We start from the raw sequence: 27,836 nt of genomic DNA on the forward strand, positions 1-27,836 counted from the left end.
CTCTAGTTAATAAAAATCAATTACATTCAAAAACCTGGAAATTCCAAAAAGGAAGAGACCAAAGGAAATCCTAAAAGAAGTTTTTCATTACTGACAAGAATGAAAATCAGCAGGAAGTTGTAATTCAATTCAAACAAAATCAGAAGCCAGAAAAAATCCATTAGTCTAAATCATATGAAAGCACAAAAAAATCTCTGACCTGAACATGTTTAACCCCCTTGCCAGAAAAATCTTGTTGTTGTTCCACATAGCCTTTTCTTAAAATTCAAATCTCATATGTAAAACATCTCATACGTAAGTCAAAATGAAAATAACTACTGGGGCAACAAACAAGTGATACATCAACTTCATAAGGTAAGAGAGACTGCTTATAAGAGTTCATGAAAATTGTTTACATGAGATTTAACTTACTATAGAGCACATAAACTCAAAACAATCTTAGGAACTTAGCTCAAAGACTTTTGGGCATATCAAGAACAATGCATAACAAGAATAATGCAAATAATAAACAAACTACTAACATGAGTATGGTACGAAAGCACAACAATTTTCACCATAGAACTATTTAAAGAACTTATAATAGCATTGCAAAACAGAGAAGTGCTAAACAAACTCCAAGCCATTACAATCAACCAATTTTAACGCAAAATAGTTCCTCACCTAAACTACCCAAAGGAAACCACCTTGCAAGATATACTACAGCAAAATCTAATGCTCTGACTCATATAATACAACAAAACCAATTCTATTGGGTTACAACAACTGATCCTAATCAAATTAAAAAGAAATTCTAAGCCACTTATTGGGTCTATTAATATTGTAAATTCAATTGGGTCTATTACTATTGTAAATTCTATTGTTATTAGTCACTGTTCCTATTACTATTATGCACAACAAAGTTTTGAATCTTGAAAATGTCACCGGAATATTTTCTGCTGCAAGCACAAAATTATTTACAGCTATTTGACAGAACAATTAACTTCATTTTGCCTAGATGGATAAACTTTATCACCATACAAGAAGTGAAACACAATAAAAAAATTAAAAATTAAAAAAGCAGTTGTTACCTTCTTCAAGGGTTTCAACTCCGGGAAGAACCTTTGCAAGACTCTCTGGCCCCAACATTTCAGTGAACGAATTATACTGGTGGACATCCTGCAACTTTATTATGTTACGAAGAGCAGAGTCAAGTGGAAAGAAGGAAGTACAAATTAATTGAAAAAACAGGATTGACACCTGAACTTCAAACACCACAAATTTGTTGAAAAGGAAGTACAAATTAATTAAATGTTACATATTACATTTTAAACAAAAGTTGATCAAATCTGATTAAGTTGAAATGGGAATAGGATCCTCTCCATCTCAAATGAATCGATTTCATGGTTCAGATTTTAAATATTAAAAATCTAAATATGTCTCTAGTGCCATCATCATGTATACCTGTTAGATACAACAAATAAAATATGAACACTAAAATGGACTATCTCCATTCCACTAGAAATTGAGAGGAACCTTGCTCATTCAAATGATAGTGTTCTTAGGGAAAATTCTTAGGTGGAAGAGTATAGCATGGCTCCAATTATATGTTTTTGACATGGCTTCACATGCCACAAATTTCAGAGGAAAAACATAGAAAATAATTTTTTTTTTTTAAATCTTTTTAAAAAAACAGGAGCATGAAAATTCATTCAAGTCCGTATACATTTGAAAGGATATTCCACACCAATTAGAAGAAAAAACCAACGGGGTACAGCTAAGACTACCAAGAAAGGCATTCAAAATTATACAAAATTGAAAACTCTAGTTAATAAAAATCAATAACATTCAAAAACCAGGAAATTCCAAAAAGGAAGAGACCAAAGAAAATCCAAAAAGAAGTTTTTCATTACTGACAAGAATGAAAATCAGCAGGAAGTTGTAATTCAATTCAAACAAAATCAGAAGACAGAAAAAATACATTAGTCTAAATCATATGAAAGCACAAAAAAATCTCTGACCTGAACATGTTTAACCCCCTTGCCGGAAAAATCTTGTTGTTGTTCCACATAGCCTTTTCTTAAAATTCAAATCTGGAAATCACTTTCCCGAGAAAATCTTCAAACCCTTTTCCTGAATTTCCAAGAAAAGTGTTTTTTTTTTTTTTTTTTTTTTTTTTTGCAGTTGTTAGAGAAAATCTTTGAACCAGTTTCTTCAATTGAATGGTGAAGAAGATTTGAGAGATTAGAAATGAATCTATATGTTTTTGGGGTAAGGAAATCCACTTTCCCGAAAAAATCTTCAAACCCTTTTCCTGAATTTCCAAGAAAAGTGTTTTTTTTTTTTTTTTTTTTTTTTTTTTTTTGCAGTTGTTAGAGAACCACTTTCTATTTGAGGATAAGTTGGAGCATTCAGGAAGAGAGAGAGAGGGATCAGATTTTCTGGGGAAAATCTTTGTACCCGTTTCTTCAATTGAATGGTGAAGAAGATTTGAGAGATTAGAAATGAATCTATATGTTTTTGGGGTAAGGAAATCCACTTCTTAAGGGAAAATTTTCTGCGTTTGAAGATGGGTTATATGGGAAAGTGTCTGAAAGTGAGAGGATTTTTTTAGAGAGAGAAGTGAAGGAAAGTGTAGAAAGGGTGAGGGAAAGTGAGAGAGAAAGAGAAATTGAAAAGACTATGCGTTTATAATTACTAGCCGTTAGAGTCTTGGCACAGTTGCACGTGCGAGTTTCTTTGATTTAAACCCAAAATGACGTCTCAATATTTGAATTTTAAAAGAAAATACTGACTTTTCTTTCTAAAATTTTTTTTTAAAAAAATAGGGATTTTCAAATTTTTTTTTTTTTGCTTTATAAAAATTTTCAAATATATCAACGAACATTCTAGTATGATTGTGAACCTTCCGTGGAACAGGCTCACTTGGATATTTCATTGCGCTATTTATTCATGTATTAGGCTTCTCCATAATTGGGCTTACACGGATTTGGCAGCATATTTTGAAATCATCCAAGATTTAAAAAAAAAAAAACTTTCATATTTATTCTTTTTCTTTTTCTTTTTTCAACTTTCTATCAACATTGGAATGCACGAAATGTGTAGGAATGAACAGGAAACTCATAAAAAATTCATATTAATTCTTGTAAATTTTAAAAGCGTCAAATTTAAATCAACTTAAATAAATGGAAAATTTTGAAAACAAATATAATTTTTCATAAAAGTGGTATTTATTAAAGGGAAAAGTTAATATATACCTATGATTAGGATATAGTTTTAGAAAATTTTTATAGGTAAAGAAAAATGTAACTAGTTTTTTGGACAACTTTTTATATTTTTCATAAAAATGATATTAAATTTTTTTAAAAATAGTTTACTAATTAATGTCCTAAGAGCACTCGTTAATCAGACTATTTATTAAAAATAATAAACCTATGGATACAAAATTTCATAAAGCTTGTTTGACAACTATTGATATGACATATTTTAGTTTTTACATAATTAAAATTATATTAGTGATGTGTTTATATGAAAATAATGTTACTTTAATGAAAACCTAACACCTTAATAAGTTGTGAAGAAAGTTGTAAAAATCGAGCAATGTTAGAGACAATATACCTTTTATTATATAAGACTTACAAACTGATGACTTACAAATTGATGTCTTACAAATAATTAAATTGTTAAAGTTTATCAATCATGTTCATTGCCACGTCTAGGGCTATACCGTTCCGATTGGAATTGACAAATCTAGAAGGAGCTGAGGTGGTTGTACCACTCTTAACTGTTATCAAAGACGCACATAATGGAGGTTAGAGATTTTGAGGAAAATCGGTCATTAGCTAGTGTGGTATCAATTCCTATTTTAAAACTTTCTTACAAGTCCATATCACACCGTTGTTAGGGGTATATCCTTCATAAAACCCACCATTTTGTCTAGGAACTAATGCTTTGTTTGTTTCAACAATGATAATTTCTAGAAAATGAGTCATTTTCTAAGAAGTATTTCCTATAAAACTATCTCATTTTCTAATGTTTGGTAGCAACTTTAAATGAGTTGAAAAACAACCTCCTAATTTCCTTTGTTTAGCTTACTGTGAGATAGAGTTGTTTTTCAAAAAAATTTAATGGAAAACAATTTCTATAAATAAGCCATATTTTTTATGTTGACTAAAGATATTTTTCCTTTAACTCATCTTTTTTTTATGCTACCAAACACTAGAAAATAAGGAAAACTATCTTTACGCAAGGTTTTCCATCGACACAAACGGAGCGTGAACAAAACTCCCAACTCCTTCATTCTCCGCTTTTTATGCATTTGTTTTTCTCTCTATCTCTCTCTCTCATAAGGTCAAACTGGTGTAGTGATGTCATCCACAAGGTTCACATGCCTAGCCTACACCTCCATGATTTGGATTGAGGAACTCCCTCACGTACTTAGCTCTCTGTGCTTTGGATTAAATTTAGGAAGGTAACTAAGAGTTTGATTTGATCTTAAGATTCGACGTGGCCTTTTTTTTTTTTTTTTTTTTTTTGTGTTTTAGTCTTTAGATTTGGTGTGGTTGTGTGTGTGTTTTTGATTTTTAAATATTATGTTGGCATTTGACCGTCATACCAGCATCAATGACCGAAAATGTAATCAAGGATTTTAATTCTTGAGGTGTGGCATTGTAAACACCGCATTTTGTACCCGTTAATAAATTTTGGTCCCCGACCCTAATGATAAGCTTGACATATGTCAACCAAGGGTAATTAAAGAGTTCACAATAGTTTGGAAGTAATCACAACTCAAAACTGCTTAAATCGCTTTGAAATCAATATTGAAAAATGACCTTTACTCACTATTTTGACCATAACTTTTGATCCACAAAGAATTTTTGAGTGATATTTGTTTCATTGGAAAGTAGACATCTTGGGCTTCAATTGAACATAATTTTTTTTCTTAATTTGGGCTTATATTGAGTAAGCTATGACTATTTGAAGTTAGTTTAACTGGGCAGTCCAATTTTCTAGGTTTTTAAACTTTAGTTTAAGGCCCAAAACATTATGAGAAAAAAGTGTAATTACTAGACTATTTGACACTAACTAAAGGTTGAAGAATGAAGCTGCAATGCATAAGAGAACCCCTAAGTGGCTTTGGTGATTATTAGTGGTTTCTTAAATCAATAAGTGGGATTGTGATAGCCTTTTGTATGGGGTCCAAGTGTTAACGTTGAAAGTCATCTTTATTTGTAGTGACTATATATGTAGGGACTAAAAAAAAAGGATTTGTAATGTAATGTATCTATATGTGAAAATTAGATGTAATGTAATATAAAAATGTTCACAACTATGTAATGTTCAACTTATGAAATCAATGGCAGTATTTTTTCTCAAGTTTAGTAATTATCTGTTGCCTTGCTCAGAATTGTATTTTCCCTTAAAAAAGAGCTTTTGGAACTTTTGGGAGCCAAATATCCTTAGATTTTATAGTTCAAATTGCCCTATGTTTGTTAAGTTGTAATTTACTACATCTCCCTTTTCCCATCTTATTATTTAGTGCACTGCCAAAACTCAGTATCAATGGAAGTAATGTCTCTAAGCACCAAGACCCGTGATCTTTTGAAAAGCTTTTCTCCGATTTGAATGTTTCAATAAAATTGCACCACAGCATTGGCTAATTCTTTAATTCATTCAATATTTATTGGTCCATTCCAGATGTTGGTTCTTGGAGGAACTAATTGAAACTAGCCATTAAATTTAGGGTGTGGTAGGAAAATAACTGGCAGGAAAGGCTGTAGATTAATTTCTGAGCTTTATGGCTTCTATTTTAATTGTCATAGCTTTCAAGATGACCAAACAAATGTCACCCTAGTTTTTTATTTTCATATATATCTTCAAGTATATCTAATAACTTGATGAGATTTTATATCAGAGTTTAACTTGAAACTCTACTATCTTTTAATGGTAAAATCAATCGAGAAAAAAAAATTAAATCATATATATTTAGAAAACAAAAAGAGGCTTCCCTGTAGAAGCAGTCCATTTCGCCTAAGAGCAAAGAGTAGTAGAGTACGATAAGAGAAAACAATCAGGTAGCACATGAACTTGTATAACTTCAGTTATCTATCTATATTTTGTTACTATTTTTTTCCTTAGAATAAAACTATAATGAAGGGGATGTTTGTATTAAGTTGCGGGTGGACATATCAATGATATCATGCCAACTAATCAAAAAGTTGTGTAATCAAGATAGCATTGTTTATCCTTGGGAAATTTTTATTCAAGGTTCCACAACCTTGACTCCCACATCAATATGTGATCTTTCCTTAGAATTTTATAGAATTTTTTAATTTTTGGTATTTTTTTATTATAGAGTTTTAACCTATAGAATCCGTTTTTTACAATTGTACTCTTTATCATCGGACCAAAACACCAATGAGTTTTTAGTGTAGGCAGAGATTGAATCCTATATGTGGTACATTTTTGTGCTAATGGATTTTATTGTTATGTTACAGTTTTTGTGCTAATGGATTATGGATGTGGTACGTTTTTCTCCACTAATAGTGCAATCTTTATCAATTTTAGTCTTAGACTCTTAGTCAAAATATTCGTCCTGTAATACCCTTTCTCTTAGCTATATTGGTTTTTCTGTGTGTTTTTTTTTCCTAGAATAAATTTCTTACTAAAAAATACATTGTTTGCAGCTTTGTTTTTTTTGCCCTATTATTATTAATTCTCAAATATGATAAGGAGACTATTCTTTTTGTAGCTAAACAAAGCTGCAAATTCTCTTTCTACACTATTTTAACATGTTGTATTTCAATATAGTTTTGAAGAATCTGAATTCAACCTTGATGAGAAAGAGGAAAAGATTGAATCATTGCATTTTGTTAATTTTGACCTTTATAAAGATTGAAAAAGAAAAGTTTAGAAAAAATATTATTTTTGTTAATATTAAGGTTTATGTTAGAATGATAACATTTACCATTGGTTAACTTTGAATATATATAAATACTAATTGATATAAATGGAAAAACAATATTTCATATACATGCTAGACATGCATGTTGGAGACACAACAGAATTTGCAAATATGCAAGTCTAAATAAGCATACAAATATGCCAAAGGATCAAATGCAAGACATAAAAATAGAGGGAGACAGAGAGAGAAAAGTACTTGCTATTTATTTATTTAATTAAAATAATTTTATCAAACTTTGATAGGTTTCTCACTATTGTTTTGAATATATAATTATTATGTATATATATATAAGTAATTATAACGATGTGATTTAATCTCAAATTTTAATATTTCACTCACCTCAAATTCTATTAAATCCAAGTAATTTAAAATAAATTAAATATTTTGATTATATATCATAATTTTATGTTTTAATATGTAAAATTTATATACTACACACCATGTATGCACAAAGTGACTCAATATATGTATGTATACATGTTGCAAATTCATTTGTTTTTATCGTATGACTCACAAATTAGTCACAAATTATTAATATAGTTTTAACATAAATAACTTCTAATTAAGCTGTGAAACGCATGGGCATAATATTAGTGTGTATATATATATATAACCGAAATTTCTGAAACTCCCACAATTTTCCACATCATCATTTTAATTTTTTAAACTAAATAGTGAGAGAGTTCTAATAGGAGTCTCTCTCTCTTTTTTCCTTAATCCTAAAGTTCTTTTTTTTACGTGAGTCTTTCTTCTTCTTTCTTTTAAACCTAAAGTGAGTCCCTTTAAAAAAAATAAATTTCTAACGTGTGGTCCTTTTTAAAACTAAATAGTGAGAGAGTCCTAACATGAGTCTCTCTCTCTTTTTTCCTTCATCCTAAAGTTTTATTTATTTATTTATTATTTATTACACGAGTCTTTTTTTTTTTTTTTGAAACCTAAAGTGAGTCCTTTAAAAAAAAAAAAAAAAATCTAATGTGAGGTCTAATTAAAAAAAGTATAATTATTTTTTTAATCCTAATTCTAACGTAGGTCTCGCAAAAAGTCAAAATTTTCGGTTTTATATCATATATAGATAATAATAATGATGTGACAAGCTCTAAGGATATGATAATGCAATTTGTAGATCTACTATCAAGATAACATAGATTAAATTGGTGGTGGATAGTAGATTTAATTGCAGTTGAGTATTATGTGAAGTCATCACCATAGAATAGCCCACGCTATAATATGTTATGTGGAACCAATGATATGAAAGAAAAAGAATTTTTCTAAACCATTATATTTAACAAAAAATTACTTATTTTCATGCATTTTCAAGTTATACATTTTTTAAAGTTAAGTCATAAACCTTTAAGCAAAATAAGTACTTTTAATTTTTTATTTAACCATCTCGTGCATCACACGAGTTAGCAACTAGTTAAAAAGTAAAAGCAATACTAAACTTAAACTCAAACTCTCTTAATTCAAGGGAAATAAAAAGTGAATTCGTAAAACTCGAACCTTTTAAAGTTTCTAAGCATGCACAATTGATGAAGATAAATAAAATAATATATTTATCTAAAAAATCGTAATAATAGAAAATTTAATGATTGATAAAAATCAGGGATTTCAAAAACATCAAATTGCCTAAAGTAATAAGGGGAAAAAAATAAAGGAGAGTTAGATTTCTAAACAGCATAAAAATTGTATATATATATATATATGGAGAGAGAGAGAGAGAGAGAGAGAGAGAGAGAGAGAGAGTTTTCAATTGTGACGAAATTAGATTTCTAATCATTCTAGGAATTATATGAGAAGAAGAATTAACTTAGGATGTATGTTTATCCCAAAAAAAGAAAAAGAAAAAGTCATATAGATTGAATGAAAAAAATTAGAAGTAATTATCTGTAAAAAAAAAATTCATATAGATTAAATACGTTGAATATGTAGTTGAATAAATTGCTTTTTTTTTTGTGTATTATTATTTTTTTTTTTACACGTAGTAATATAATTTAAATAAAAATAAAGGATTAGATGAAGATTGTTGCATTTTTTTTTTACGTGTACTATTTTCTTTTTAATGTAATAATATAATTTAAATAAAAAAATTGATTAGATAAAGAGTTTGGATTGTAATTAAATTAATATTTCTATCAATTTAAAAATTATAGGAGAAGAAGATAAGACCAAAAAAAATTATATTTATTTTTTTAAATCTAAAAAAAATTCTGCAATTTGGTGAATCCACTTGGCGCAATTACAACTTCTAAGCCTATCTTTTATTATATAGTATATAATGTTACACTAGTAAAATTAATGTATTTTTTATATTAGCTCATTAATTAAATAAAATTACTAACATAATTTGTTCATAAACACATTTATATTTGAGTTTGACATATTTAGTAGTCAAGTTTAAAATTGGTTTTGAAATTGACTTTTTCTTTTTCATTTTTTCTTCTTAATGTGAGTTTTTGAACTTGATTTGTTTGCGAAATAAGCAAATACAACCCATTATTTTTTTTATTTAATTTTGACCAAGTATAGATTGTAATCTGGGTGAAATGGGATTGAAGAAATGATCTTTGACTCGAAAAACCTATAGACTATAGTTCCTCACAACCAGCTACTACCTCAAACAAAGGAGAGGTTGCGCGAGTTTATCCTCCATAATTCCTTCACCATAACACCAGTGGTATGACCACCCACCTGTTGGCAATCTTCGAACAGAAATCTATATAAGGTGAACTTCGATAGTGCTCTATTTGAATCAAAATATAGTGCTAGTGTGGTTGTGGTTTCTCTCTTGCAAAAAAAATACTCTCCCTTTCATAGCCATTGAAGTGGAAGCTATGGCAGCAAAGAGGGCTCTAGAATTGGCTTTGGAGACAGGTTTTGATCGAGTGATATTGGAATGTGAGATAGATACTCATCTTGGGGATAGCTCTCATTCATTGTCAAACTTCGCCCACATGGTGAAAGATATATAGTACCTTGCCTCTTGTTGGTTGAGAGTAAACAATATTATTAAGATAAAAGACTCATGACTTGTGTATTAATATTCTAGTGCACGTAATGTGTATAATTCTCTAAATATGTCACTAATGAACAAATCAAATTAATTTTAGTACATTTTTAGAAGCATCAAAATTTATATCACCATAAAATGTGTGTCATTTTGAAAACAAATGCAATTCATCATAAAAGTGGTATTCATTTATTTGTGAGCTCGAATTAGTTCAACTGATAAAGTCTCTAATGGTTGAATAAGAGATTTGAGATTCAATCTCCGCCTACTTCAAAAATCGATTGGTATCTTAGTTTGATGATAAAGAGTTATAATTAGGAACGGACTCCATAGGTTGAAATTCTCTATTAAAAAAAAAAAAAAAAAAAGCAACAACAAGAAAATGGGGATTTGAAATGTAGTTCTCTTTCTAAGAGAGATCAAGTTTTTTATTTAAATCATAAATTTAGGGACATAGAAAATTTCAAAACCTTTTTACAACCGTTGATAGGATTTGATATTGCAATTTCAAAACTTGATGTCTTAACAAATTTAGTAAAAAATTGTGAAAAGTCTTCTAAAATTGTGTTTATTAAAATTTGAGGACCAACGAATTATCAAGGAAGAAGAAAAAACCATAATGGGAATGGAAATTGGTAATGGAATTTCAAATAAAATAATAACATTTCCATAATTTTCTTTAAGAACTCTATATTGGCAAGAATAAAACAAGAGAAGTAGCAGAAATTATAAAGAAGTTGAACCAAATATTAAAAGTTTAGAATTAGTTAAGTATATTTTATTTTGAACACAAGCAAAGTTGAGCACATCATCAAGCTATAATACATATTCAAACTTAAATTATTTTCTTAGCTATAATACATATTCAAACTTAAATTATTTTCTTGTTTAACAAATTTAAGCTTATTCATGAGCTATTTGATTAAATTATTTTTTCCCCACATATAACAAACATCACAACCAAAAAGTTTTACCAACCTCACAATTTTTTTCTACTAATTGACTACTTAATTATACTAAAAAAATATCATTTTGAATCAATTGGAAAGACTTATTTTTTTGTGTACTTATAAAAATTAAATTACCAAATTTGTACTATATAAAAATTTTCAACAAAATGGACTATTTAATTCACCACTAAATTATAAATAACAATTTAGTGTCTAATGACTTTATGTATAAAGTATAAATCATACAAAAGGAACAATCGCAAGATACTCTCTTGAGGTACCCACATTCTTCAAATCCAATACAAAACAGTGTGGTAAAAAAAAAAAATGTGAACATATGTCACATTTTGTTGTGTTGCTCTCTTAGACTCTTCAATTTTTGTTAGATCATCTGCGCAACTATTTACTTCACAGAAGAGCCTTAGGTGGACGGTCCAGTCTTGAGCCATCGTGTTCTTGCAATAACAAAGTAATTCCACAATATCCACTGCCAAAACACCATGAGGGGTTAGCCAATTAACCACAACTTGGAGATCAATTTCTAAAATTAATGAATTTATAGCCTAGACGCCATGCTAGATTTATCAAATCGCCCAATGTTCAGCCAAGTTATTGGTTTTGGTGCTTAATTTTAAAGAGAAACCTTTAATCCAATGGCCACAGCTATTTCCAAAAACACCCCCCCAAAGGGCGAGCTTGCTATTTTTATGAATTTTATTCTATTAAAAATCTTCATTGAGCGTAATTTTGATAGGAGATGCTAAACATTCTTTTATAAAATGTTTTTGTTCATGTCTAATATCAAATAATACTACCTTTATATATTCATTAAAATTTAAAAGATAATAAATTCTCCTAAAAATATTTACTAAATATATGCTTAAAAGTTTATATTTTATCTGCAATATATTTATAAATTATAACTTACTCTAATAATAAAACATTAAGGGCCCATTTGATAAAAGAGTGTGAGTAATTTTTTTGAGTGTTTTTTATATATGTATGGGTGAAAAAGTATGATGAAATGTGTGTAAAGTTATTTAAAATCACAACTCCGCCTCCCTCAACTAAAAATTTTTGGTTCCTCTCCTATCCACCCCCTTGCTTTACCCGGGTTTCCTGAGACTCCCATTGATATTTAGAGTAACATAAGGATCAGTTGGCGGAGTCCAGGCTATCAATTTCAAAGTTTTTAGGGGGTTTGGGCATAGTTGGAGCAGTTAGGTAGTAGTGTTCCTGGGCCAATCATTATAGGTATAGTGGTAGATGCCTGGAACCAAGTTATTACTATTTTTTTTTTTTTTTTGGCCCATGTGTTAAGCTTATATATTTTTAGTAATAAATGATTCGCTACACAGTAGGATTTTACAATTAAAAAAAAGTTTATTGAGGTATAATCCATAGAATTTTTCTTGTTTTAATAGATGAATAGTCTCTAGCTAGTGCCTTCCAGGCTTCCATATAAAAATGCTAAGCCAAATCTAGATGGTTGATCAAAACGTTCTTGCACTTTGCTCCTGGAAAGATCTGAATTGAAAAATTATCTTTTAATTTCGTTTTCTCTATTTAGTTTTATGTAAAATAGAGTTATTTTTCAACAATTTTAACAAAAAGACAACTCGATTTCATGCTAAGTTAAGAGATAATTTTCTTTGATAGTTTTTTATACTACCAAATATTAAAAAATGCATAAACTTTTCCAATGAAACAATATATGGGTGTAGGCAGCAATATTATTATTATTTTTTTGTTGAGAAAATGTAAGCAGCAATATTAAGCACTCTGTTTTTGCATTCCTTTGAACTTTCAAAACATTACAAGCTTTTACATACTCCCCATACAGCGTATACTTGGGGGAAAATCATGACAATTATTAAAAAAAAAAACATACATGTACTAAATTTATTATCTGCAATCACAATTTAAAGCCATAGTATATTCTAATTATTATGGTACAGAGGGACCAAAATCACAATTTAGCCAAAAATCTCAATGGCCTTGACATCAGGCTTCTTCGCCTCCACCTTAGGGACTGTCACAGTGAGAACACCATTCTCCATTGCAGCCTTGATCTGATCCATCTTAGCATTCTCAGGAAGCCTAAACCTCCTCAAGAACTTGCCACTGCTACGCTCCAATCTATGCCACGTGTCTTTCTTCTCTTCCTTCTCCACTTTCCTCTCTCCGCTTATTTGCAGCACTCTGTCATCTTCAACTTCAACCTTCACTTCCTCTTTGTTGAGCCCAGGAAGATCAGCTTTGAACACATGGGCTTCTGGGGTCTCCTTCCAATCCACACGGGTGTTAACCAAAGCAGAAGTTTCTCTTGCAAACTGAGGCTCAGATGAGAATGGCAAATCCTTAAATGGGTCCCAAATCTCGAGTGAGAATGGATCCAATATGTTGCTTCGGTGGCTACCAAAGAAGCTTGGAATTAGTGACATCTTAATTAAGAGCTATGGTACAGAGAAAACTTTTGAAGTGGTTGTTTCTTGAAAAAGCTTACAATGACACTTGCTAATTCTGACTGGTTTGGGAAGAAAGAGTGCGATAGCGAATTTATAGGTTCGTGAGGGATTCTTCAGGTATTTTCTGGGGAGTTCTGGTTGTTGTTTGTCTTTTTCCTTTCTGCTTAATGAATTTTCTGGCTGTTTACCGATTATTTTCAACGAACTTTCTAGCATCTTGGTGAACCTTCTTTGGACTTGGCCCACTTGGGTATCTCGTGTTGCACACAGCCACTGATTCGCGTATTGGGCCTATCCACAATTGCGTTAGCACAAATTTGGCAACACATTTTCAACCCAACCAAGATTTAACCAAAAAAGAAATCCTTTGTATTAAATTATTATAGTATTATTATGATTTTATGGTCGAAGATATTTGAATTCTGATTTTGCTTCTAAAGGAGAGAAAAAAATATCGCTGATATAAGACTCTTTATAATATGTGTGTATGATGAATATATGATTATGTCAGCCAGCCATGAAAAAATCAAATTAATTCTAGTAAATTAAAACTTTAAATTAAAGACACAAAAATTTCAAAACCTTTTTACAATTATTGATATGATATGTTATTACGATTTTTACATAATAAAAGTGACGTTGGCAATGAGTCAATGTGAATGTGATGTTATCTATAATGAAAACTTGATAGGTTAATGTTAACAAGTTATGTAAAAAAATTGTGAAAAATTGTCTCCAACATTGCTTTTATTAAAATTCAAGGAACAACTAATAAGAAAGGGAGAAGAAAAAAAATCATAATTGGAATGATAATGTAACGGACATCACATAAAATTATATCATTTCCATAATTTTCTTTAAGGAATCTATTATCTATATTAATAAAGAATAAATCATAGCAAAATTGTAGTAAGGTAATGTATTAGATAATTATTAATTGAGGTGCATATTAGTTGGGTTGTAAATAAGTCATGCTGAATATTAAAAGTTTAGGTTTGCTTAATTTAATTTAATTTCAATCACAAGCAAGTCCAGACACATCATCAAGTTATAATATATATCTAAACTTGGTTTATTTTCTTGTTGAAGAATTTCAAGCTTGTTCACAACAAGCTATTATTAAATTATTATTTTTCCGCATATAATAAGAACAACAATTAAATTATTTACCGCCTTCACAATTTTATTCCAATAATTGATAACTTAATTATAGTTACGAATATATCATTTGAGTCAATCTATAATAAATATATCATTTGAATCAATTAGGAAGACTAGTTTTCATTGTATAGTTATAAAAATTAGATTATCAATCTAATTCTCAAAAAAAAAAAAAAAAAAACGATTTACCAACCTTGTACTACATATAATTTTTAGTACCAGATGAACTATTTAAATCATGAATAAGTTTTAAATACAATAGTTTAGTATCTTATGAATTTATTTATAAACTTATACAATTCAATCTCAAGTATATATAATTATAGGGTCAAATACATAAACTAACCCCGAGGTTTGGGCTAATTCCAAAAAAGTTCAAGACTTTTCAAAACTAACCAGATTGGTCCTTAAGCACAATTTGGTCCGAAACGGTGAGACTCCCTTTCCTCTCTCCTCACTCTTCTCTCTTCTTTCATATTTCTTACTTCTTGTCCCTCATTCTATTGCGCAAACCAAAAAAACAAAACCCACCACAACCCAAAAATCTACCCGTTGAGATCACAACCACCGCCTCACCACCATTGTTACAAAGCCCAACACCACAAACCAAAACCATAAATCAGAACCCAAACCACCATAGACCCATACTCATGGCCAACCAAACCACCCAACTGTCATGCCTTGAACCCAAGTAAGAGCTAGGCATGTGACAACAGCCACACACTTATAAAGTTTACACCTTACAAGTGTGAAAGACCTTCTTAACAACTAAAGAATTATCCTCAAAGAAAATTTCATCAATAAATTTAAAAATATCCTCAATAATGCAATTCTCAAAAGATCTCCAAATAATAATCTTCCAACATCGAAATAAAAATAAACTAAATCCTTTAAATCTAAAGTTCTATACAAATGGTAATTTAAAACCTAAAAGTTCAAATCTTATTCCATTGATTTCCTAAACTTCACTCATGCGCACATCCCAGCGGAAGCCCAAACATATATTACTCTTCCTAATTAGAATTTGAAAGGGGAAAGAAGGGGGGTGAGTTGACAACTCAATAAGTAACCAAAGTCCTAATAAGTTTTATCAAGCAAATAGATTTGTAAAATAATAAGTTGTATATAGATCAAATATTTTAAATCTTACAAATATATCATAGATAAATTAGAAATTAATATATTTTCCATATATATCAAAGCTATAATTAACAATAGGTTCCCAAAAACACAAAAGCAATTTCAAGGACTTTAAACAATTCAAATATTCAACATAATTCATATTCTTAACAATCCTTACAACTATGGTTACACTACATCCCTTTGACTAGGCATCAAATTCAGATGAAACTAGTTCCATGCTAATGTATTTCCCCCATTAACTGGGTTCAAAAACACGATAAGCTCGTGATGCCCCAGATAAAATTAGTTTCAGTACCAATGAATAACCCCCATTGGCTAGGTATCAGAGTTAAAACATAGTCAGATTGTCTAAAATCATATATATCAAATTATAGTTCAAACAAAAATATATTTAATTCAAATACATATATAAAATCATATATTTAGTAAATCAAATATATTTGTCACAATTCTTTATTATTTACTTTAATTCAATGTAGCTAAACAATTAAAATAAACTTGTAACAATTATAAAAAAAATTCAGTAGTTAAAATACGTAAAATAAAATCAATTAGGATAAGGTTACTTGCCTCAGCTAACTCACCACAAAGAACTTCTCCCTAACACTTTCTCTAAAATCCTTAGATATTACCTAAATAATTTTCAAGCACTATACTCAATAATCAAATAACTCAAGAAAAACTTATAACAGTACCCGGTTAGAAGAGAGACTACTAAAAAATAATAACTAATAATTTCTCATTATTAACTCACACAAAAAAATCCACATATTCATAATATATATTTCCTTTACTTTCTGCCACCTAAAACCGTAGTGCACTTTTGAGATAAGGACAAAATTAGATACATGACTATGTCATCTAAATCAAAGCACCTGCGCTTTTACGGATACACAATTTTTTAATTTTTTTTTCTACCACCTGCCACCATTATCATCTTTTGAGATGATAACTCCAAGTACAAGCTAGGCCATGTGCCTTATGGAAAAACAGCCACTATTTCTTCTTCATCTTCTTCTTTTTTTTATTTTTTTTTTAACTTGTCAGACCTCAACTCCATCAATTCAGTACCATTCCTTTAATAAAGGACTGCAATTTTTTTCCAAATAACCTTAAATATCAAACAATTTCATTAGTTATCACATTTTAAAAAATGTGAAAAACTAGCATTTTGAGTGTCTAAAACTCGAGTTTTAAGATAAAATTCAAGTTTTTAAGTCTCGATTTGTAAGTGGTGGGAACTCGAGTTTTTAAGACTCAAGTTTCGCTGTATTATTTTTTCCTTCTTCTTCTATGCGTTCTTCTTTCTTGCGTTTTTGCATTCCTTAGTACTTTCAAAACATTACAAAGTTTTTACATATTCCCCGTACAACATTTATTTGGGGGGACAAGTCATGAAAATTATCAAACAATGAAACAAACATTGAACTAAAATTTATTTTATGCAATTAGAATTTAAGGCCTATGTTTATATTAACTATGCAATATAGGGACCAAATCACAATTTAGCCAGAAATCTCAATGGATTTGACATCAGGCTTCTTCACCTCCACCTTAGGAATAGTCACAATGAGAACACCATTCTCCATGGAAGCCTTAATCTGATCCATCTTAGCACTCTCAGGAAGCCTAAACCTCCTCAAGAACTTGCCGTTGCTGTGCTCCACTCTATGCCACGTGTCTTTCGTCTCTTCCTTCTCCATTTTCCTCTCTCTGCTTATTTGGAGCACTCTGTCATCTTCAACTTCAACCTTCACTTCCTCTTTGTTGAGCCCAGGAAGACCAGCTTTGAACACATGGGCTTCTCGGGTCTCCTTCCAATCCACGCGGGTGTTAACCAAAGCAGAATTTTCTTTTGCAAACTGAGATTCCGATGAGAATGGAAAATCCTTAAAAGGGTCCCAAATCTTGAGTGAGAATGGGTTTGAGATGTTGCTTCGGCGGCTACCAAAGAAGCTTGGAATTAGCGACATCTTAATTAGGAACTATAGTACAGAAAAACCTTTGAAGTTTGAAGTAGTTGCTTGTTGGGATGCTTACAATGACACACGATTTTTGACTGGTTTGATAGATTACAGAGTGGTAGCGAAATTTTTAGGTTCGTGGAGGATTCTTACGGTATTTTCTCAGGAGTTCTAGTTATTAGTCTTCTCTGCTTTTCTTGACAAACTTTCAAGTCGGTTAATTTTAATTTTCCAAACGAACGTTGTAGTATGATCTTTGCAGACCTTTGTGGAACTGGCCTACTTGGGTATTTCCTTGTGTTACTGATTCATGTATCGGGCCTCTGTACAATTGCACTTACAAGGATTTGGCAACATATTTTAACCCAACCAAGATAATATATATAAATATATATATATATAAGGGGTGGCATCAACTGATTAACATGGATCTAAACGAAATGTGTGTCAATATCTGTATATGGAATATTAATTCTTGTAACTTTTAAAAGCACCAAAATTTTAACCAGCATAAAATAATGGAGAAAATTCTTGTATTATATGATCTCATGAGACCATCTTATAATATATTTACTCAAAATAATGGATCATTTCGAAAACAACTTAATTCATCGTAAAAGTGGTATTTATCAAAACAATAATTTAAGGACAAAAAAGTTCTCACTTTTTTGCATCTGCTATTATTACAACTTGTTGTGATTGTTACATAATAAAATTTGCATCAGTAGTTGACCCATGTAAAATGATGTTGCTTCAATTGAAACTATTTTATTTTAGACATTCTCTAATTGAAACTTAACACCTTAATAAGTTGTGACAAAATTTGTGTATCTAACATTGTTCTTATTAAAAATTGAGGGGCAGCAAATCAAGGAAGGAGGAAAAATCATAATTGGCATGGAAATGTGTGTATACACACACACACAATCAGTTCCATAATTTTTTTAAGTACTTTAGATTAGTAATGAATAAAGGTAGGGAGAGGTAACAGAAGTAGATTAAGGTATATTTGAGTAATTTACTAATGAAGTTGTATATTTGTGGGGTTGTAAATGAGTTGAGTTGATTATTTAAAGTTGAGTAGAGTTTACACACGAATTCTTTGATTAACTTATTCTTTTTCTATATAGTAAACGCCTTAACTAAAATTTTGTACTGCCTTCTCAATTTTTTTAATAATAATTAATAATAATCACCATTGGCGAGTTTTATGCAGGGATAAGAAGCACTTGAAAAGACCTATAACTTCAAACCACGTGCCAAATGATTGCGAATTCGAGTAGTAGCACCTTACTTTGCACTAGTGGTAACCATGGGCTTACCCAAAAGCCTAAGTGGCATTGTATCGTGGGACGTGAGGCAATGATTACCCACGGAAGCCCTCTTATTTTTGTTCTAAGAAAAAATCATATATAATATATATTATATTGAAGTCGAAGCACAATCTTTATTTAATTTTTTTTAATTGTTGTCTAATTTTGCTTTAAATGTCCGATTTAATTTTCTTTATTTGGATGCCAAATGAGTCGTTCATAATACTAAATGCGAAAGCAGAGATGACCCCTTCACTCACCTTGGTCAGACTACTATATTGTTGCTTCAATTAAATGTTTGTGTAGCATTGGTTACAACCTAGTTAAAGTTAAAATTACATTATTTAAGTTCATGAGATAGACTAATTTTCATTTATAAACTTATAAAAATTAGATTTACCTAATGCTATAAAAAATTTATATAATTATTTACTACAAAATAAAATGTTTTATATTATCAATAAATTACAAATAATAAGTTAACATATTATGAACATATATATATATATATATATACAAAAACTTATACAATTCAATTTTAAGTCTATGTAATTATTTTTTATGCATGTTTTAAAAATAATTATATATATATATATTCAAATCTAGTATTTGAGCCTCACATTCGTGAGCTTGTTCACAAGCACTTGATTATGTTTGAGTTTAAGCTGTTTACTAAATAAAAAGTATAAACAATTTTTTTTAACGTTGAGTCTAAATTATTTATTTATAGTTTGGTTCATTTACAACCTCCACATTAGAGAGATACATACACCAACAAATGAGCTTTCTCATTCATCATATAATTATAATCATACAATTGACATGTTGACATATCATAAAAAGATCGTACCAAGTGCATATAATTCTCACTTTTTGCAAAATCTGAAAGAAGTCATAGTAAGTAATCTACCTCTAATTTGTTTTACAAAGGCCAGTTCCCAAACTTGAATACGAAACCTACTACTACTTTTGCTGGATGACATTTGTTTTTATATCCATGGTTTTAAAAATCGAACCGGTCAAAGAACCGTTTTTTTTAAATTTCCGGTTCAACCCCGGTTTTTGACCGGTTTTTGGCCGGTTTTCCAGTTGTTGACCGGTTATTGAGTTTTTAACCGGACCGAATTGGCTTCCGGTTCTCGGTTGAACCAGTCGGACCGGCCAGTCCGGTCCGGTTTTTAAAACAGTGATTATATCTAGGCTCGACGTCTATGTTGGCATAACATAGCGAGTATAAGAAATTTTCATATCTTCAATTTGAACAAAATTTGTACACACTAGGTAATCCAAGTGAGTTTGGGAAACAAAAATATATTAAGGCTAGAGAAACATAAGAAGATGTGTGGTGGTGTTCCCTTAAAAGAAATTGTGGGTTTGTCATTCTGTTGGATGGGTAATCCTATCCTACATAATTAGTGGTAAGAGGTAAGGTAACCTACTAATAGATGAAGAAGAGTCTATTTAGCTTCCACATAAAAATGCTTATCTAGATTTGGATCTTAATTATTAAGGTATTGAATAGATGAAGCCATAAAGAGGCACACAGTCACTAGTCACAGCTCCTGCGGTCTTCTTTTTTTTTTTTTTTTTTTTTTTTTGGTATAGATCTTTTTATTAAGGTATTATCCGCAGATTTTTCTTGTTTTAAATTTTTAATAGTTGAAGAGTCTCATGCTACCTTCCACATTAAAAAAAAAAAAAAAAAAAAAAAAAAAAAAAAAAAAAAATGCCAAGATACATTTAGATGGTTAATCGGAACGTTGATGCGCTTTGATCTTAGAAAGATCTGAAATTTGTTAGAATCCACAGAAAACTGAAGGAATCATACACATTAAAGTATCTGATTCGATGTTGTCAATTTGAGGAAGAAAGTGAAAACAAACTGAAGAGGGTCGAAAACATTTTAAATAATCTGTTTTTACATTCTTTAGAACTCTCAAAACAAACCAAAGCGTTTACATACTCCCCGGACAGGTAGTCAGGGACACATCATGACAATTATCAAACAAACATAAAACTAAACACCTTCCCAGAACTACGACTATTTATTTTCAGCAATCAAAATTTTTATTTTTGAAATCTTCTGCAATCACAGACTAAGGCATATGCTTATATATTAATTACTATGGCAATATAGATACCAAAATCACAATTTAGCCAGAAATCTCAATGGACTTGACATCAGGCTTCTTCACCTCCACCTTAGGAACCGTCACAGTGAGAACACCATTTTCCATTGAAGCCTTAATCTGATCCATCTTTGCATTCTCAGGAAGCCTAAACCTCCTCAAGAATTTGCCGCTGCTGCGCTCCACTCTATGCCACGTGTCTTTCTTCTCTTCCTTCTCCACCTTCCTCTCTCCGCTTATTTGCAGCACTGTGTCATCTTCAACTTCAACCTTCACCTCCTCTTTGTTGAGCCCAGGAAGATCAGCTTTGAACAAATGGGCATCTGGGGTCTCCTTCCAATCCACGCGAGTGTCAACCAAGGCAGAAGTTTCTTTTGCAAACTGAGATTCAGATGAGAACGGTAAATCCTTAAATGGGTCCCAAATCTCGAGCGAAAATGGATCCAAGATGTTGCTTCGGCGGCTACCAAAGAAGCTTGGAATCAGCGACATCTTAGTTACTAAATACTGTAAAGAGAAAACCTTAGAAGTTGTTGTTTGTTGGGAAAGCTTACAACTTGCGACTTCGGATTGGTTTGGAAAGAAAGAATGATTTGTGTATTTATAGGTTCTTGGAGGATTCTTCAAGTGTTTTCTCGCGAATTCTAGTAGTTATTTGTCTCCTCGATCTGGTCTCGTTGACGAACTTTCTTGTTTTTCAATGAACTTTCCACTTTTCTCTAGCATCTTTGAGAACCTTCTGTTGGACCTAGCGATTCTAGCGCAGTGAGTACTAGGCTGTGCCACAATGCCCGCAAATACCCGTATTGGGCCTAATCCATTAGTCATCCAAAGTTTTGTGAAAGCAGAAGGGTTTTTTTTTTTTTTTTTTTTTTTTTTTTTTTTTTTTTTGAGCAAAATGTCAAAAAAGTCAACCAAAAAAAAACATCAAAACTTATAAGACACTCTTGGTACACAACAACTTGGTATTTCTACCGCACATCTATATATATAACTAGTTGCTAACCCGTGCATCTATTGACTACGGAAAAAAAAAATCCAATAATGAGTAAAGAATTTAAATTTACAATTTTTTGCCACAACTTTGACGTGGCAGTGGCAGAATGTTGTTTATGCACTAAAAATTATTTATAATAAAATCTAAGAAATTTAGATATAGAAAATTGGGTTAATAATATGCGTATTATAGACATTTTGCTAGTTAGTATTTAAAAAAAAAAAAAAAATGAAGAAATACTTAACTTCTATACTTTTCTCAATCTTACTTAGTCGTAGTGATAACAATATAGACAATTCAAATATTAAAATTATAACACCTGATTCCATTATCTTTTATGTTGAATCCAAACAAATAATCAATCAACCAAAAATTGTAACTTTAATTAAGAAAACAAAAAATCACATGAACCCAAATAAAAAGTATTTAAGGTAAAGAATTAAGATCAACTTACTGAGATGTAAATACCAAAAACCCCAAGACTTAAAACTTCCAAATTTATAGAATCCCCAAATTCTACTTCAAAACCAAATAAAACCATTCAAATTCAACAAATTTATATATAACATACCAAATAAAAATTTATCCCTAGGCTGAAAGACATAGGTTGTAGTTTTGATTTTTCTCCAAAAAAATAGAGATGCTTCATATGCCATATACAATATAAAATAATTCGTAGAAATTTCAAACCAAAAACCAAACCCATGAAAACAATGTCAATATAAATATGGAGATTAACCCAAATACTCAAAAGAAAATCAATTCTAAACATAACAAAAGAATAAGATAGAAAGAAAAACTCAGGCACATATGAAAGCAAATAAAAAATTCGACATAAAAGATAAAATTTATTAATAACAATATAAACAAATATCCACATATGTTGAATTGAAATTCATTAATAATAATAATATAAACAAATTCGAAACACATACCCACGGTGGTAGACTTGGCTTGGCAGCAGGCTGAGGGGTTGTAGTGGCTTAAGGGTTTGTTTTCTCCATAATTGTTCCATTGAAACCACAATAGTACACTCACAGTATAATTCACAACCAAACATGGTCAACCAATAAATAAAGTTCACGAACATACAAACTTTCATAAAATCTCTTTGCATACATACATACCAGTATATGATCTCCCCAGAAGAAGCTTTACACACGTGAACAGCATGACCCATGTTCTCTAACACACTTCTGTACGGACCCCCAACCCCAAAGAACTCAGGGAAGCAACCCACCTCGAATCTGAGTCTGAGCCCACCATATCATCATCCACCTCCTTGTTCTTTATTATCTTATTATTTTTTCGAACCAGCTCATCAAACTGCTCTTTCAGCCTCTTGTGACTCGCCTCCAAACTCTGGAACCGATCCACCAGAGCTTGGTATAGAGCAGTTTCTGATTTATCTCCGGCCATAGAGGTCCCCTGGACATGTTAAGTTTGGAGTTTGGACTGAGGGTTTGTTTTCTCCATCTGGTTTATATGGTCGGGTTGTTGAAGGGTACTTAGGGTTTGTTTTCTCCATCTAGTTTATATATATATATATATATATATATATGATAATGATGAGTTTGAGTTTAAGTTGGACTGGTTAGAGAGATAGAGTTTTACTCCTTGTTAAACAAAAATAATTTTATTTTAAAAAAACAATAATGATTTATTTTTTAAATATTGTACTGACGTGGAAAATTGTAGGAGCTTCAGAAGTTTCGGTTTTATATATATAATAATATATATAGATAATAGGTGAAACTGAGAGGAACTCAAATTAAAATTTCAAATTAGAGATCCAATTTTGCATCATGTATCCTAAATTATTTATTCTTAAAGAGTTGTATTTCTTAATTTTAGAATCAAATGTGGGATCACATCATAAATATTCATCTAAGTGAGTTATTAAGTACAAAAACTAAAGAGTCTAGAATAAATGAATAATAAAAAAAGTGCATCACAATAATTTTCTTAAAAAATGAACAATTTATATTTTATGCCTAATAATATCCTTACAAATTTTTTTAAAGAGTTAACAAAATATAAAATGACTATCAATAGTATTGAAATTATATCATGCATTTATTATATATCTTTAAGTGTATTTATGCATACCAACTAATATAAATAATAAATCCAACCATAAGTTTAACTAATATAATCTCCTATAATGTGAGATGAAGGAGATCCATGTCGATTTAGTTCTTGAGCACTAAATAATTACTTTAAATATATATATATATATATTTTCTCTTCTCAATAGTTTGTATTTAATATAATTTGAGTGCACGTGCATGAATATGTAACTGAATACAAAGTCATATTAATTCTTATAAATTTTTAAATATTGAAGTATTGAATGTAGACAAGTAACAGAATGCATGGCTAGCACATACCATCAACTAGAGCTCTGTTGATGTGCTTGCCAAGACGAGTTGTATCAGGTAGAAGTTTTGTAATCCATTATACACCTCTGATGTATTTTCTACTCGTTTAATTTGTGATTAAGTACATATTGGTTAATGTCCATTTTTAATTAATAATAACCGCCATTGGCAAATGTGGTGCAGTGATAGGAAGCACTCAAAAAGACCCATCACTTCAAACCAAGTGCCAAGAGATTGTGGGATCAAGTCCTAATATTGACCCATACTTCCTAATATGAAGAAATCATGGCAATGAGGTTGAATAGTAGGCTAGTAGCACACCTTGCTTTGCACTAGTGGTAACCATGGGCTTATCCAAAAATCTAAGTGGCAATGTATTGTGGGGCATGGGGTAATGATTACACACGCGAGCCCTCTTTTCTTTTTTTTCTTTTTTTGGTTCTAAAAAAAGTCATATATAATATAACATCTTATCTATATATATATATAAAACCGAAGCCTCTGCTGGCACCACAATTTTCCACGTCAGCATAATATTTAAAAAAATCGAAGCCTCTGCTGGCACTACAATTTTCCACGTCAGCACAATATTTAAAAAATAAAAATAAAACCGAAGCCTCTGCTGGCACCACAATTTTCCACGTCAGCATAATATTTAAAGAATAAAAATAAAAATAAAAACATTATAACTCCTCAAAACCCTAACAACCTTACCCCTTTCTCAAATTTTCCACGTCAACACAATATTTAAAAAATAAAAAATAAAAATAAAAATAAAAACATTATAACTCCTCAAAACCCTATCAACCTTACCCCCCTCTCAAGTTAAGAAATATAAAGTCACGGTTTCTGCAAACTTTCACTCTCCAAACGTAAATATCAAATTCAACCCCTTTAATTTCTTTTTATATTTTTTAGGCTTCTATAGAGTTATAGTGAGTTATGTTGATTTTTTTGTGTGTGTGTGTGTGTGTATATAGATGGTCATAATACTCCGGTATTCCAAGAGAAGTTTGTGTTTTCGTTAATTGACGGCCTTAGAGAGATAAGTGTTGCAGTTTGGAACAGCAATACAGAAGACGATTTCATTGGCAGCGGAAAGTAATTACTTTGTCTCATATTTTTGTTTTCTGAATTGATTTTAGGTGCTTTTTAGACCCTTTTGGATCAATTTTGTTAATTGGGTTTTTTTTTTTTTTTGTGTGTTGTTGTTGTTGTTGATAGGGTCCAATTGGGGAATGTTCTTTCAAAGGGTTACAATGACTGCACTTGGTGTTTGTATACTAATAGTGGGGGGTAAGTGCTATAAATTACTAACCATTTTAAGTGTATAATCTGTTTCTAAAATTTAAGTGGATGGAGGGGTTTAAGTTTGCTCAAATTAACAGAATCTTCACATGTTCTTGTAGTGGAAAGGCTTTGATAGTTTTATTGAGTTAATTCAAAGTCCTGATATATTAATAAGTTTGGATTATATAGTAACACAATCAAATTAAATTCGTTGCTACCCGTAGAATACTGTGTGAAGAAGTTGTTACAATGCTCAAATTTTAACTTCATTTTTGTTCACCATTGAATACTCATATAATCAATTTCCAATTCAGTGTTCAAGAATTAAACCAAAATTCTAACTGCGCTATCATAAAATATTATTATTAGTATGAATTTTATGGAGTTACAGTGTTCAGGAATTAAACCAAAATTCTTTTAAATTATCTATAATATTTTGTCCTCCGAAAATTTTCTCTCTTTAATTTTAGTATATTGTGTTTCTTAAGCTATAGAGAGATTTTCTTTGTTTCTTATTCTCAATAATAAATCATTTTATTGCAATACCAGTAATTGTTTGAGAAATCCAATATGTTCATATCTCTATAGAATAGATAATAGTAGAAGCCAATTTTATTACAACTACTTAAATTGAGTTGACTTAATTCCGTGCAATTACAAAGTATAGCATGAAAGATAATGGAATTAATTATTGTAATTTTTATTTTCTTTCCATGTTTTGAATTTCCTCTATATTATTATTACAACTGAGCAAAGATTGAGAAAGTAACATTACTAATCTAATTTGAAGTTTAATGTGTCCTTCTCAAGTCATGGTCTTTATTTATATATTTGCAGTTTATATTTCTAACCATTGATGAGAAATTAAGGTTCAGTTGCACAATATGTGTAAATTCTTCAGAAGGCTACTTTAAATAGTAAGTCAATGTGTCTTTTACATTTGGGTATTAGTTAGAATTATTTTCAAATGATTGTACCAATAAAAGTGAATGTGTATAAATTTTGTTTAACTATCCCGTGCATCGCACGGGTTAGCGACTAGTATTATATAAAGTCGAAGCACAATCATTATTTAAAATTTTTTTTAATTGTTGTCTAATTTTGCTTTACATGTCCAATTTAATTTTCTTTATTTGAATGTCAAGTGAGTCATTCATAATACTGAACGCGAAAGCAGAGATGACCACTTCACTCACCTAGGTAAAACTATTTTATCGTTGCTTCAATCAAATGTTTGCGTAATTAAGCATAGGTTACAACCTAGTTAAAGTTAAAATTACATTATTTGAGTTCATAAGATAGACTAAATTGTAAAATTATAAAAATTAGATTTACCTAATACAATAACACACACACACATATATATATATATATATATAATTATTTACTACAAAATAAACAGTTTATATTATCAATAAATTACAAATAATAAGTTAACATATTAGGAATATATTTACAAACTTATACAATCCAATTTTAAGCCTATGCAATTATATTTTTATGGATGTATACTTAATAAATATATAATATTGTATTGTGTCTATATACATACATATACATATACATATACATCTATTCAAGCTAGCCTAGTATTCGAGCCTCATATTCGTGAGCTTGTTCACAAGCACTTGAATATGTTTGAGTTTAACTTGTTCACTAAAATATATATATATATATATATATAAACAAAACAAATTTTTAAAGTTAAGTCTAAATTATTTATGTATAGTTTGGTTCATTTACAATCTTCCACGTTAAAAAGATACATAAACCAACAAATGAGCTTTCTCACTCATCTAATGATTATAATCATACAATTGACATGTTGGCATACTATAAAAAGGTTGTACCAAATACAGAAAACTCTCAATTTTTGTAAGGTTTAGAAGATGTTATAGTAAGCAACCTTACCCTCAATTTGCTTTGAAAACAAAGGCTAGTTCTCAAACTCAAATTGGAAACCTACTGCTTTTGGTGGATGACATTTGCTATCATATCAATACTCGACCTTTACGTTGGCATAACATAGCATGTATAAAAAAATTTCCATTTCTTCAATTTGAACAAAATCTGTTCACACTATCATCCGTGGG

General features: G+C 30.2%; 3 protein-coding genes and 1 long non-coding RNA gene across 4 annotated transcripts; all 4 read right to left on the minus strand.

Annotated features, from left to right (window-relative positions):
• Nucleotides 1-285: 285 nt before the first annotated feature.
• On the minus strand, nt 286-2,626 carry LOC126728282 (uncharacterized). Its single transcript, XR_007656415.1, has 2 exons — nt 1,998-2,626; nt 286-1,155 (listed from the first exon to the last, which is right to left on the minus strand). It is a non-coding gene; the product is annotated as an uncharacterized LOC126728282 (long non-coding RNA).
• A 10,034-nt stretch (nt 2,627-12,660) lies between these two features.
• On the minus strand, nt 12,661-13,534 carry LOC126728296 (18.2 kDa class I heat shock protein-like). The gene has a single exon (XM_050434148.1). The coding sequence runs from the start codon at nt 13,339-13,341 to the stop codon at nt 12,874-12,876; it is 468 nt and encodes a 155-aa protein (XP_050290105.1). The 5' UTR covers nt 13,342-13,534; the 3' UTR covers nt 12,661-12,873.
• A 3,523-nt stretch (nt 13,535-17,057) lies between these two features.
• Nucleotides 17,058-17,642, minus strand: LOC126728304 (18.2 kDa class I heat shock protein-like). Its single transcript, XM_050434155.1, has one exon. The coding sequence runs from the start codon at nt 17,640-17,642 to the stop codon at nt 17,175-17,177; it is 468 nt and encodes a 155-aa protein (XP_050290112.1). The 3' UTR covers nt 17,058-17,174.
• Nucleotides 17,643-20,847: 3,205 nt separating this feature from the next.
• Nucleotides 20,848-21,818, minus strand: LOC126728311 (18.5 kDa class I heat shock protein-like). The gene has a single exon (XM_050434162.1). The coding sequence runs from the start codon at nt 21,565-21,567 to the stop codon at nt 21,100-21,102; it is 468 nt and encodes a 155-aa protein (XP_050290119.1). The 5' UTR covers nt 21,568-21,818; the 3' UTR covers nt 20,848-21,099.
• Between the last annotated feature and the right edge of the window lie 6,018 nt (nt 21,819-27,836).

This window comes from Quercus robur, chromosome 1 (assembly GCF_932294415.1).
Source record: "Quercus robur chromosome 1, dhQueRobu3.1, whole genome shotgun sequence".
Classification (NCBI taxonomy): domain Eukaryota; kingdom Viridiplantae; phylum Streptophyta; class Magnoliopsida; order Fagales; family Fagaceae; genus Quercus; species Quercus robur.